The 14,512-nt window shown below is 40.6% G+C and overlaps 2 protein-coding genes across 2 annotated transcripts in view; one reads left to right on the forward strand and one right to left on the reverse strand.

Moving 5' to 3' along the window:
- The window catches only part of LOC107377641 (protein eva-1 homolog A), a 97,790-nt gene extending 90,980 nt beyond the window's left edge, over nt 1–6,810 (reverse strand). Inside the window, exon 1 of the mRNA XM_015947391.3 lies at nt 6,491–6,810. Within this exon, the coding sequence (XP_015802877.3) occupies nt 6,491–6,593 (103 nt within the window). The 5' untranslated portion in view covers nt 6,594–6,810. The remainder of the gene's footprint in view (nt 1–6,490) is intronic.
- Nucleotides 6,811–12,333: 5,523 nt separating this feature from the next.
- Nucleotides 12,334–13,537, forward strand: LOC129165263 (EF-hand domain-containing protein 1-like). Its single transcript, XM_054747979.2, has 2 exons — nt 12,334–12,994; nt 13,100–13,537. Exons 1-2 carry the CDS (start codon nt 12,779–12,781, stop codon nt 13,283–13,285), a joined length of 402 nt encoding a protein of 133 aa, XP_054603954.2. The 5' UTR covers nt 12,334–12,778; the 3' UTR covers nt 13,286–13,537.
- Nucleotides 13,538–14,512: the final 975 nt, after the last annotated feature.

Consider the following 14,512-nt stretch of genomic DNA (forward strand, 5'->3'; position numbering starts at 1 on the left):
CATTTAAAGTGCATGAAATGCAATAAATCCCGCTGTTTCTTTCTGCAACATGTCTGAGTATTTCATTTGGATTTAAAAGATAAAATCTGAAAGGGACTTTAGTTCGAGACAGACTTGTTGGGAGTTTTTCCCCTGTGTGTGTTTCCCCTCCAGGAACATTGTTCAAAGAAACCATTCTTTAAGGAGAAGCGCCTCTTTTTCAGATATGAGAGAAAAGCAGCCTGATGCCAGACCCACGCCATCCGCCCAGCCTGCCCGAAGTAGACAAAACAAGTGGGAGGCAGGATTTGTTTAGACAGAGCTCACCTGGCGCACACGCAGACACAGAAACAGTGATCGGGCAAGCTCTGGGGAGGAGTAGAGGCAGAAAAGGCGGGGAGGTGGAGATGGAGTTAGTGGTGGGATGGGACAACTGTGAGCTAATGTGTGAGAGAAGGGGGAGGGGAAGGGGCTAAAGGACGAGGGTAGGGGGTGTCGGTATACTACCCAGATCTACTCAGAAATTAAAGCGGATAAAGATTTAAGGGGCATAAGTGGTGCTCGGTTATAGGTGGAAGGGTGTAGTCAAAGTAGGGGTTTAGGAGGAGTCTAATCCAGGATCTGATGCTTCTGTGTGGCTTCTGCTTCAGACAGCTTGGCTTTGGAGAAGCATCAACCATGACGGAAGCTCTGTGGTGTTTCAGCCTCATCGCAAAAAGCAAGATTTATTACCTCTTCATGGCGTTGGCCTTTTGTCCTGTTGGATGCAACGGCTGGCTGGATACAGTTCTCTAACAAAATATGTTTAAAGATCATGAGGAAATTATGAAAAAAGAACAAAAATTAAATGTACTAAGCTGAAAAATTCTGGAAAAGAAACGTAACAAACCCTGACATGCTACTGACCCATAGACCTTTGTATAAGTAAGTTGGGGACTAACTTGCGCATCAGGGGTGGGACTCGATGAAAAAATTAGCCTAATTAATTAGAGGCTTTGTAATTAATTAATCTTGATTAGTTGCATTTTAATCGTTCAAAGCAATTAGCTGCCAAGCATTTTTTTTAAATCAAATATAATTTTAGTGAACCACAGATGACGTACTCACACTTTAATGAGTATATTTCTGCAGCCACAAGGTCTCTTTGATTACTTTGGTCTCATGATAAAGGAACCCATTGTGGGATTTGTTGGGATGTGTTTATATTAGCATTGATATATTTGGAGTGTAGATTGTGAAGCTAAAATTGTGAAGCTAACACGTTCCGGCCCCCAGTAAAGGGGCGCTCGGGCTCATAGAGGTAAAAGTTTAATGTGTTATTTTTTTCTAATAATTCAGTCGTAATTAACGTGTTAAATTCCCACCCCGATTATACATATCGTTGTGCAGATTTTTGTGTTGCATTTAAACTACCAAGTGTTCAAACATGTCTCGATTTTTTGCATTTTATCCAAAATGTATTCAGAATTTGCCAAAAAAGAGAGAAGGATACAAGACATATTCTAAATGCCTACAATGAGTATTAATACCCTGAATGGAAATTAAGGCCCTGCCGCTTCCCTTCCAGTCCAAACATTTTAGGAGTAAAAACATGGTCACTGATGGAAACGGAAGATTTTTGTTATTGTTTTGTACATGAACAGCAGGACTTGGCATCATGACGTGGAGTTTTTCTCCACTGCCTGTTACTTGACTACACTCCACCCATCTCTTGACAATGCAGATAGCTTCTCCTCCACAAACAGGGATTAACTGCTCATCATCCTCACGCCGTCTCAATCTGTGACGACTCAGAGACACATCATCAGTAGAGGAAGCATCACTTTTTCTGGTAACTCAGAAAGCAATAAATATACCTCTGAAATAAACTGATGAAATTAACCAAAGTCTAAATTAAACTGCATTGTTAAAGGGGGTTAGATTTGTAATGTCAGGTGGATCACTCCTCAAACCTAATCCTCCTCTTTTCAACCAAATGAAATTCATGACCAGTGTTGACTTTTCCTCTCCCTTTTCCGTCCGTGATAAACGTGGGATGAGGGTCGACAGCAGGGAACAAAGCGAAAGATGGATGATAACTCCCCCAAACCACACACTCGCAGTTACTAAGGCCTGACCTCAGTTGACCCCTTGGCCTCTCAACAGCCTCTCATCCCACTGACTGGGATTAAAAAGGGCTTTTTGCCTGTGGGGTTTTATGACGGAGAAACGGAACGAAGGCGGCCTCACTGTAACCTTTCAGCGACGCTGCGGTTTGTCTGTTCGGGTCAAAGTGACAAAGCAGCGGTTCTAAAACAAGGTTCGTTTGTTTGCATGTCAAATGACTCAATCTTTAAAAAAAAATGCTGCAATAAAAAGCACCTTCCTGTTATTGTTTGGTCATTTTTCAACAGCTCATTCATCACTTTGCTTCACCTTCACTTGTTGAAAACCTGCTATGTGTGTTTGTCACTAAAGGAAAAAAGAATAAAACACGTAGTGATCATGTGACGTTTTGGCCAGTAGGAACGCGTAACCAGGAGGTCGTTAACTGTTTAGTTATTTAAATTCCACAAATATAATTTTTAAAATAGAATAATTAGTTGATGCCATTATGCTGCAATTCTAATCATGTCTGGAGACAGCTGTGTCGTGCAGCAGAAGCTATAATAAATCACCCGCTAACTTCTGCAGTTTTTTTCTTTTTTAGCTGCTAGCTTAAGGCTATTTGAGGGAGAAATCCTAATCATGATTATTTAACAGCGTTCGCTTTTTAAGAAGATTGTAGACAAAGATTTATGTTTGCAAGTGTCAGAGTTGCAAAGTTCAAAACTACAACGGCAAAACTGGAAAACAAGTTAGTTTAAAACATTTTTTCATGCCGCTTAACGACTATCCAACATGGTATAGCTATGAATAGGGCTGCACAATATTTGGAAAACTTGCGATATGCCATAACAGTGATTAATATTGCGAGGATGATATTACTTGCGATAAATAAAAACTTTACTCAGGAACAAAAATCATCAAAAATAAAGAAATTAAAAAATGTCAAAAAAAATCATAAAAATGAGAAAAGCAAAAAAAAAAAGTGAGGAAAGGGAAAAGAAAATAAGCAAGAAAAGGCAATCAGTGGATCCCGGGAAAAGCAGAATCAGCAGAAAGAGCAGAACAAAGCTAACTCAAGTGGTTGCTAACCATCAAAATTAAGTGCCGTCCGCCTCGGAGGCGGGCATCTAACCGATGAGAACCCACCCAATTGGCCAAATGGGTGAAGAGCTCTATTTGATTTGTTAAAAAACATCATGCTTTCGTTTGATTGACAGAATGAATTTTGTGTAGCAAACATTTGAGCTGACCATTCATTATGATATTTATCTGTTCTTTATGATATGCATATTGTGCATGCTGATATCGTAATAACGATATATTTGTGAAGATTGTGCAGCGCTAGCTATGAATACCCTGTCGTAGGGCTGCTCGATTATGGCGGAAATAATAATCACGATTATTGTGACTGAAATTGAGATCTCGATTATTTAAGACAATTTTTCAATTTATGTTGATTTTATTTGTTTTTATTCTGTCATAAAATTGCTCAGGGAACAATCAGGACAAAAAAATAAGAAAGAAGATGATCACTAAAATAACTCCTGATTACCAGTATAAAAAGACCAATATACTTATAGCTCATAGTCTGTGACCCAAGGGCTATAGACCTTGGTTTAACTCATTTAAGTCTAACCAGTACAGACCCAAATACCAATATCTTGCAAATACTGACAGCAAGAATTATACAGTGGCATTTATAACAAATAAATGCAAATAAATTGATGTTCACAAAATGTTGCATAATATGTATTTAGTCATGTCAAGGTGCTGTAGGAGAGTGCACTAGCACCGTGTCCTCAGAGAGATTAGTTATTATTAATCAGCGTAAGGAACTTATTCTATGTATTTCTACATTATTTATAAACTATTTATTTACAGGTCCATCAGTTAATGTAATAATTGTCCCAACCACAGCTGCACCCCCCACCCCGGTTTCACAGCAATCGGGGGCAAGCTGCATGTGTGTTTAGTGCGCCGCACACGCACATTTAGCCGTTTTTTGCGGCTCAGGAGCCCACAGCCGCAGGTACGGTGTGTGTGTCACTCACTCTGGTTACTCCAACAGGGAGCTGGCTCTGAGAGCCGTTTCTTTAGCGACAGACACATCACTACATCATTCCCTTTCCTAATGTCCTGAAGAACGGTCCGGACCGCAGGCAGAGTGTTTAGCTAACCTGCAGGAAATGTCAACGACAGTTATCCAGAAAGCAGCTAAGGGTTACCAGAGATGTTTCTGAGGTTTTCGCTAGGTACTTTTGAGATTTAAGAAGTCAAAAAGGGGGTCTGAAAAGCTGTTAGAAATAGGGTCAAAGTCAAAGTCGCTAAGTTGGCGACACTGTGGGAGGAGCGCTTCATTTGCAAGTGGGAGGAGCAAATAATCGGCTTGTTTTGTTTTTATAATCATTCAAAACTCAGATCATAATTGGGATTAAAATTCGATTAATTGAGTAGCCCTACTCTGTCGAGATTAAAAAAAAGTTAATAAAGTGGTTCTCTCGCATTGGACCATCCGGTTGTCGGTCTCGCCAAACCGCCCCACTCTCGCACTTCCCTGGGTCCTCCACTCATAACGCTCTCACGTATTTAGCAACAAAACACCACTGGAGTGAGAGGTTCATGGCTCAATAAACACAGAAACATCTGACTGCTACCACTTCAACTTTAGGACAAACTACCAGAGTCCAAAAAAGAAAAACACCATTGATGATTGGACCTAGAAAACAACTGCAGGTGTTTTGCCCTATCTCGTTTCCTCTGGCAATGTGGGTGTCCATTTACGGCAGAACCAGAGCAGAAGAGGGAGTGATCTGTAACATGTTAGCGTTGCTAAAGCAGCTTTAATTAGGCATAAAACTAATGAAAATGAAACATGAAGCCAAAATTAAGTTTTCAAATCTGATGTAACAAACATAAAAATGCTCATTTCTACTGAGACATTCGGATGTTAGACAAAAACAAGGGCAGACACAGTTCATTTTTCATGTGCTGTTATAAAAGCTGCAAGGGTCAATGCGAGTCAATGTTTTTCTTGATTTTTTTTTGTTTGTTTTTTGACCATTTGGAGTCAAGAACAAAATACAAATATGTATCAAACTTGGTGTCCAAAACAGGGAGTCAGTGTCCATAAAGTACATATTTTTCAGCACATATGGAATAGCATAACTTTTGACTTAATACATGGCCACAGTGTTTTGCCCTCATTCTGCCCCTTCTGTTTTCACTGAAATTTTAAAAGTCAAGACATTTGTGAGTTTGGCCTAAAGGGAGAAGTTACAACAGAACAACATCAGGCTTTGTTCTCCAATGTTTTTCTTGATTTTTTTTTGTTTGTTTTTTGACCATTTGGAGCCAAGAACAAAATACAAATATGTATCAAACTTAAACATGCTTTTTCACCTGCACAGCCAACAGCTGCTGTGTCTTGTTTATGTTGTGACATGAGGTTGGACTGACAGATCTCTGTCCCTGGCACCTCCTGTCAATCAAAGAGTCTCCTGGGAAACGCCAGCTGGTCAGGAATGTCTGCTATTTCAGCAGCTTCTGTCTTATTCCATTGTTAAGGGAGCTTTGCTCAGCATCTCTTTAGGAAGCCAATGTGCCTAATCTGTGCAACAGATAATTTAACAAAGTGTTTCATCATTACACAAGAAATCTATTTCCACCCTCTGCTCTAATCTTACCACCTTACATCTAGTTTGGGCCAAAACCGCAGCATCAAGGGCACATGCATGTTACATACAGCTGCTATTCAGCTCTTTTCACTGTTATTCTGCCATTAGACCCATTAGAGGCCAATTAACATCGACACAAAGTTCCCTTCCTGTTTTACAGCACTGTAAACAAACCTGCAGGCTCGCCTTTGGGCTCAGCACCTTATAATGCAACAGTAATAATATCTGCCTATTAACCTGTTACCGCAGCTTCCAGGCGCTGATATATGTGAACACGTGGGATGCATTTTGGACTCATTTCAGCTGCACGTCTGCAGGATTTGATCATAACAATCCATCTCAGCTGCAAGATGGAAAACAATTTAATTTAAGAATGAAAAAGCCCCAAGTGTATGTGTGCGTAAATCTTAAGAAACTGTGCCTACGTGCATGGGCTAAAAGATATGCACAAAGGGTCTTTTCCGCGTGTTTATGCTGTGCCCTGGTTGGTTTACGAGGCAAACATGCTGCAGCACGCCAGAGGCACGGGTCGTCCTCACAGGAGGACTTGATGCGACACAACTGAGTTTCCAGTGTAAACAAAACAAAAGGTTGATTTATCAGCATCTTTCTTTTTTGTTTGGATTTAAAAGCAGGTAGTAAAGGAGGCGCACGTGTAACTAACCATGAGATCGCGTCTAGTTTTTATTTATAAATAAACTGAGGAAGAAAAAAAACACAACTTTTAAAAACAGAATAAATGCCCCAACCTGAAAAGTCTGCAGAGCCCTTGAGATCGCTGATCAGACACGTTATTCCCAGCAGGAGCGCAAAACTGACGGCAGAGATGTTCCCATCTGAGAATAACATCATTGAAGCCTCGAAGTTTTTAATCGTCTCCGAATCATTAGAAAGTCCAGTGCCGAGGTTCAGGGTTCAGGAGATTCCATCTTTCTAGCCTCCCCTCATCCTCCCACCGCGCAGCTTCTGGCACCGAGCTGGTCTGGGAGCCTTGGAGCGGCGCGCCGAGAGCATTTCCAACTGCGTTTGGAGGAGGAGGCGAAGCAGCCCACCTGCAGGAGCAGCAGCAGCAGCAGCGCTCCTCCTGGAGTCCCCCTCCCCCACAGCCTCTAACTGACCATTTATTTATTTATTTATTTATTTATTTATTTATTTATTTATTTATCTCACCTGCCGAGCCAAATAACCAAAATAATTATTCTATTAATCTTTTTATCTTTAAGACTGAAAAAGGCTTTACTTAATATTTTCTGTTTTTATATTGCATCGTTATAAATGCCGTACAGCTAAATTGGACTGCAAATCTACAAAAAAAATTCAAATATACCCTCAGAAGAAAAAGTTCCCCATAATACGCTCAAAGAAGTCTTTGATTTGTCACAAACCTCCTACCTTGATAAATGTTCATTTTTACAATGTTGGAAATTGCTTGTAAACCACCTCGTATCGTTCATTAATTAGGTTACAATGAAGGTAAAATCATGTAGGCCTACAAAAACACAAACTTTGACGATAATTTAAAAAGCAAAATTGTCTTTGATATGTTATTGATGTATCTAAAACCTTATATAATTAATAAAATGTTTAATATTACTATATTTGGATTATTTTGATTTCAAATTCATCAAATAGCACTAAAACGTAAAACTATCAGTTATTTTGCATGTCAATTGCGCCCTCTGGTGGAGCCAGATGCATAATAATATGCATGCCACAGTTACAAAGTTACGTAGCAGAAACACTTCCTGCAAATTCTTTTCAAAATAAAAAGCCACATTTTGGCGTTCGCAGCAGAGGAACTGGAACTTGTTGTGAGCCTGTGACTCTTTAAAGAACACAGAGTTTAGTTATTATTCACAGCTGCCAGTGATTGGATAAATCAAAACCTAGAACACCTTTTGGTGCTGGATCACTCAAACTAACCAGATGAGGGATCATCTAACTTGTTACAGAAAATTACATGGAAATACACCAGTGTCATATTGCATCTACAAGCGTCATGCTACATTGTGAAGTCTCGTGTACATGACTTCATAATTTCTGGTGTGATTTTAGTCCACAGTAAAGTATTTGTTTCGACAGAAGTCCCCCTTCAATTCAATTCAGTTCAATTTTATTTATATAGCGCCAAATCACGACAAGAGTCGTCTCAAGGCACTTCGCATAATAAACATTCCAATTCTGGTCAGTTCATTAAGCCAATCAGAAAAAAAAAGTTTCCTATATAAGGAACACAGCAAATTGCATCAAGTCACTGACTGGTGTCAGTGACTTTACAGCAATCCTCATACTAAGCAAGCATATAGCGACAGTGGAGAGGAAAACTCCCTTTTAACAGGAAGAAACCTCCAGAGAATCCTGGCTCAGTATAAGCAGCCATCCTCCACGACTCACTGGGGATCGAGAAGACAGAGCAGGCACACACACACACACACACACACACACACACACACACACACACACACGCACACACACACACACACACACACACAAAGCAATGTGTCCATGGTTACACAGTGATTGCTTAGTAAATATTCTATTTGGCGAGAAATAAACTTTTTTGTATTTATCCTAGTGGATCTATAATTAAACAGATAAACTAGTAGTAGCACATCCAACGTCAAGGAAACAAAAAGTTGTTATCAGGAGAGGGAGAATGTTTAAGTGGTTAGCAGCAGTGTGCTAGACGATGGCCCCCTCCATGAGGCCACCACAGCTCAGCAGAACATCATTGTCGCATCTTCTGGGGAGAAAAACACTTAGAGAAAAAATAAAGCTAATAGCTGAAGTAGCAGGAAATAATACAGTTAAAGGCAGATTGTAGAAGAAAGTAGTAGAGTGTGAAAAGTGGTCAGTGTATCCTCCAGCAGTCTAAGCCTATAGCAGCATAACTACAGAGATAACTCTGGATAATCTGTCCTATTTAGATGGAGGCATGTTGGAGGCAGGGCAAGGGAGAGCCGTCTTTACCGACTGTACACTCCACCTCCCTGTACTCCCCCACTTGTCCAGATTTAGGCTAACATCAGATTTTAACCATAAGCCCTATCAAATAAAAATGTTTTAAGCCTAGTCTTAAAAGTAGACAAGATGTCTGCCTCACGGACTAAGGCTGGGAGCTGGTTCCACAGGACAGGTGCCTGATTACGAAAAGATCTGCCTCCCACCCTAATTTTAGATATTCTGGGAACCACCAGAAAACCTGCAGTCTGGGAGCGAAGTGCTCGGTTAGGAACGTATGGAACAATCAGATCACTGATGTATGATGGAGCTTGATTATTAAGAGCTTTATATGTGAGAAGAAGGATCTTAAAATCTATTCTGAATTTAACAGGTAGCCAATGTAGGGAAGCTAAGACAGGAGAGATATGATCTCTCTTTTTAATTCTCATCAGAACTCTAGCTGCAGCATTTTGGACAAGCTGAAGACTTTTAACTACATTCTGTGGACTTCCTGAGAGTGATGAATTACAGTAATCCAGTCTTGATGCATGAACTAGTTTTTCAGCATCACTCCTGGAAAGGATGCTTCTAATCTTAGCAATATTCCGAAGGTGGAAAAAGGAAATCCTACAAACCTGATTAACCTGGGATTTGAATGACATGTCCTGATCAAAAATATCACCAAGGTTCCTTACTTTGTTCTCGGAGATTAATGTAATGCCATTCAGGTCAGGTGATTGACTAAGCAATTTCCTATTCTGGATTTCTTGTCCAAAGATGAGAACTTCCGTCTTGTCTTGATTTAAAAGCAAAAAGTTTAGAGTCATCCAAGCCTGTAATCTACCTAACCGATTAGGTTAATCAGAGTACCGACAGAGTACCGGCAGAGACAGATATAACTGAGTATCGTCAGCATAACAGTGAAAGTTTATCCCATGCTGTCGAATGAATTTACCAATTGGAAGCATATATATAGTAAAAAGAATTGGTCCAAGCACTGAACCTTTTGGTACTCCACAAGTAACCCTGGAGTATGAAGAAGATTTGTCATGTACATTTACAAAATGAAATCTGTCAGACAGGTAGGATTTAAACCAGCCTAGCGCTGTTCCTTTGATCCCTACAACGTGTTCAAGTCTTTCTAAAAGAACATTGTGATCAACTGTGTCAAAGGCAGCACTGAGATCTAACAAGACTAGAACAGACACAAGATTCTTATCTGAGGCCATGAGAATATCATTTGTAACTCTCACTAATGCAGTTTCAGTACTGTGATACTCTCTAAAACCAGACTGAAATTCCTCAAACAGAGCATTAGTGTTTAAATGCTCACATACTTGGATGGCCACTATTTTCTCCAGGACTTTGGATAAAAATGGAAGGTTAGATATTGGTCTAATAATTCATTGGGTCATCTGGATCCAGAGAAGGCTTCTTAAGTGAAGGTTTGATTACAACAACCTTAAAATCCTGTGGTACATATCCATTTACTAAGGATGGATTGATTATATCTAGAATGCGGGCAGTAACCAAAGGAAATGCCTCTTTAAATAATTTGGTTGGGAGTGGATCCAAAATGCAAGTGGAAGGTTTAGATGAAGCTAATATTTTTGATAAATCTGAAAGCTCAACTGGACCAAAACAGTTCAACACAGATGAGGTTCTACAGTTGCCTCTGATGCTGCCTAGGGCTGGGCGATATGACGATTTTAGACCGTTTTACGATCTACACATCTGACGGTCTGTCATTTTTGAGAGACCGTTTTATCACGATTCACAGCTCTGCTGTTGAATTTCTGCCTCTGAATGAAAATGGAACTTACCTCAGGCGAATGACACGCCTTTGTTTGACCCTTAACCAATCAGAGTGAGTCATAGTAATATATTAGTGCCCCGCTTGTTTTCACTTGTGTGTGAACAAACATGGCTTCGCCGCGGCTGAGCGACAACGAGGTTTTCGTTCCGAAGAGGAACGCAGGGTTTCCTTAGCGCGCGGCGCTAATCACTTAGCGACGTGACATGTCTCGGAGAAAGCGTAAAAACACGTTGGACGCTTCTTCTAAAGCAGGAAAATAACACCGCTTCTTAAGCAGAGCACGACGCCGCCTCGGCTCGTCCACCTTCTGCCGAGCCGGTGTCGGTACCGGACTGAGCTCGGTCACTGGGTCACTGGAGCTGCTCCGTGACTGCCTGATGGAAAACCAGCGGGTTTCATCAGACTCGTAGTTTCTTGTTTTTGCTGGGGACCCCTGTATTTTACCGCTCCCTCCTGCAGTCTTCCCTTATTACAATTTAAAATGATTCTGTAAACTCCGTGTATCAATAGAAACAATCTCTGCCTCTGCCAGCTGCAGTAAATGTAGTTTCCAAATAATAAGAGGTGCATTCATCTGTGTATCTCCTTTGATCCGCATTAGTGATATTTTCAGCACCAGAACAGTGAAGCAAAGAAAGATTCCTGAGTTTGTTAGTAATTTTATTTATTAGGTGCATCTAACCTGTTCTATTTTTCTCTGAAATGAGATCAAATCAGTGCTTCTATGGGTTGTCTCCACTCTGCACTGGAAATTTTTACTTTATTTAGAGACTTGTTGCAGAAAATATTCAGAATGCGCAGTTTTTTCTACCACAAGCGATCTCTGGTCCAGCCGCACATCAGAGCTGTATTTGAGCTTAACTATCCACTACATGAGCAATTGGGAGCTACATAGTATTTTGAACAAGTTAATGTTTGCACAATACGTTTGCAATTGACATGTTTGCACTTTAAATATGTTTACGATTTTAATTTATGTTAAGTTACTTGAAAACCGAGAAAAACTGATTTTTGTAATTGTTTCTCTCAGGGCTTTTATCATCTCTGGTGTGAGTTTAAAATATAAGTGTGTTAGCACTGTGTTGATTATCCCTAATATGAATAAATGTTTATTTATTCAATGTTTCTCTTCTTTAATACGCAATTGAAGTTATGCTATTCATGGATAAAAAATCGTGATAAAATCGAAATCGTGATAAAATATTGGAAAAATCGTGATATTCTATTTTTGCCATATCGCCCAGCCCTAATGCTGCCTCACTTACTGAGGAGGAAGAAATCGCATTAGGGAGGATGCTAAAGATTTTTTTTTCTAATAGAATTAATTTTACTTGTGAAAAATCCCATAAAGTCATTACTGCTGAGGGCTAAGGGAATAGATGGCTCAGAGCTATGATTCTGTGTAAGTTTAGCAACTGTACTGAAAAGAAATTTAGGATTATTCTTATTCCCCTCAATTAACGCTGAGAAATAAGCATTTCTAGTTTGTCGAAGCTTATTTTTATAAAGCACAAGACTATTTTTCCAGGATAGGTAGGCCTCCTCATGGTGCGTAGAGCGCCATGTTCTCGCCAATCTCCTAGAGTTTTGTTTTAAAGCTCGTAAATGAGAATTACACCAGGGAGCCGACTTCCTGTCCCTAATTACCTTCCTTTTTAAAGGGGCAACATCATCTAATGCCACACGAAAAGAGGAAGTAACATTATGAACTAAGACATCAATTTATGAGGGGCTAGAAATGAAAATATTGCCCTCTGCTATGTTCCTCTGAGATGCTGAGGACAGTAAAGACGGAACAGTTGATTCAAAAGATGCAACAGCGTTGTCAGATAGAGACCGACTATAGTGAAATTTACTTTCATGTCTCGAGAACTCAGTTATAAAAAAACTCAAAGGTTATCAGAAAGTGGCTCCTTCCACCTACCCCAGACTCTGATCTATAAGAACGGCTTTGCTTTGCCTCGTCGCCCATCTGCTGGCATTGGTCAGGAGCCTCTAGTATCAGAGCAGCTGTCCCTACAGGAGATCAGTGAGCTGTCCTTTGAGAAACCAGACCTTACATATCACTTTGATGACAAGACAGTATACGAAGACTTCATCCCAGCTTATGTGAAATTCGACAAGAAGGTTGAACCTAGAAAATCCGATATGATCATTTATCCATAAAATGTAAATGGCCGTTGACAACCATCTGCTTGTATTCTAGGTACTTTGTTTCTTTGCATACTTCTTGGAGGATGCCTGGAATTCACCTGACGAGGATCACCGTATACGCCCTATGGTCATTTATTACTATCTCGAGGATGACAGCATGTGCATCTGGGAGTCCGCAGTGATGAACTCTGGGATATCACAGGGGAAGCGGCTCAAACACCATCGGGTGCCAAAGAATGACCGTGGAGACTATTACCACTGGAAAGACTTCAACCTTGGTATAGACCTGGAAGTGTATGGATACAAGTACCATCTTACTCACTGTGATACATTCACAAAGGTACATCACTCCCGATTCCTGTTATCATCCCTATGAAACAAGTGTTGTGTGTGAGCCGCTTCTGCAACTAGTCTTTTGGTTTGAGGCTTTTCATTCACTCAACAGGACTTCATGGAACATGAGGGTATAGTTCTGAATGAGCCTGAGCCGATGCCTGAGGATCCTTACATCAAACATGATCAACTCTCACCACCGCCTCGTATCACTTCACCCACACACGACATAACTTGCCAGTTTCTTACCATGGACCCAAGGGCGTCAGTTTGCTTTCAGAATTGCTGGGGACAATAACCATACACTTGAGTGGGGTTTAAAAATTGCTGGGGACAATAAAGTAGGCTAGCAAAGGGGTCGGCGGCTCTGGAGCCGCATGCGGCTCTTCCATCCATCTGATGCGCTCTCTGTGCTTGTAAAATAATGAATGGATGTTTAAATAAAAAGCTTTATATTTTACTGCATTAATTTTACATCTGTATGCCAATTCTAAATGTAAAGATTGTCTGCGTAAACCTGAACAGGTCCAACCCGGTCTTACTGTGAACCGGGTTGACGCGTCACGCTTGTGCGTAATCATATCGGCGCATTCTGAGCTGGAGGATGTCAGATTCTGGGCTTCTCCTCAGACAGGTTCCTGGATGCGTCGCCACATTGGAGACAGGAACAAGCACTATTCAGCCAAAGTTTCATAATCAGGTGTGGCAGTGTGTGTCCTGTCACAGTGTCCCGATAGATAATGCGCCCTGGCTACTTGGCCAAGGGTTTGTACCTTTGGCTGACTGGTTAGAGCGTATGACTCTCACCCGGGAGTCTACCGCGGTCAAGTGAGCCGACAATTGTGAGCCGCGGTCAAGCCAGCCGCATCTTATCCGCCGCGAAAATTTCATTGCGCGTTTACAACGGTCTTTGCGGTACGGCATTTTGAACAGGGAACTGCCCAACTCGTGACAGTCTGGTTGCATATTCAAAAATTCATAAAAAATCATCCTTCATAGCTGATGTACAAGTTTCACCACATTATGATTCTGGGACACCCACTGTACCTGTGTGCCACATTTCAGACAGATTTACTGTAGAAATCCTCAGATATTACAGCAAACTTGTATGCAGTCCACACTTGTGACAGTCATGTTGCATAATCAAAAATTCATAAAAAATCATCCTTCATAGCTGATGTACAACTTTCACCACATCCTTACTCTGGAACACCCACTGTACCTGTGTGCCACATTTCAGACAGATTTACTGTAGAAATCTTCAGATTTTAAAGAAAACTTGTATTCAGTCCACACTCGTGACAGTCTGGTTGCATATTCAAAAATTCATAAAAAATCATCCTTCATAGCTGATGTACAAGTTTCACCACATTATGATTCTGGGACACCCACTGTACCTGTGTGCCACATTTCAGACAGATTTACTGTAGAAATCCTCAGATATTACAGCAAACTTGTATGCAGTCCACACTTGTGACAGTCATGTTGCATAATCAAAAATTCATAAAAAATCATCCTTCATAGC

This window comes from Nothobranchius furzeri, chromosome 2 (genome assembly GCF_043380555.1).
Source record: "Nothobranchius furzeri strain GRZ-AD chromosome 2, NfurGRZ-RIMD1, whole genome shotgun sequence".
NCBI lineage: Eukaryota > Metazoa > Chordata > Actinopteri > Cyprinodontiformes > Nothobranchiidae > Nothobranchius > Nothobranchius furzeri.

Bases quoted from the DNA above. Each gene is read 5' to 3' on its own strand.
- LOC129165263 (XM_054747979.2), top strand. From the start codon at position 12,779: ATGGTCATTTATTACTATCTCGAGGATGACAGCATGTGCATCTGGGAG. The intron at 12,995-13,099 runs GTACATCACTCC...TTCACTCAACAG, and splicing joins ACTGTGATACATTCACAAAG to GACTTCATGGAACATGAGGG.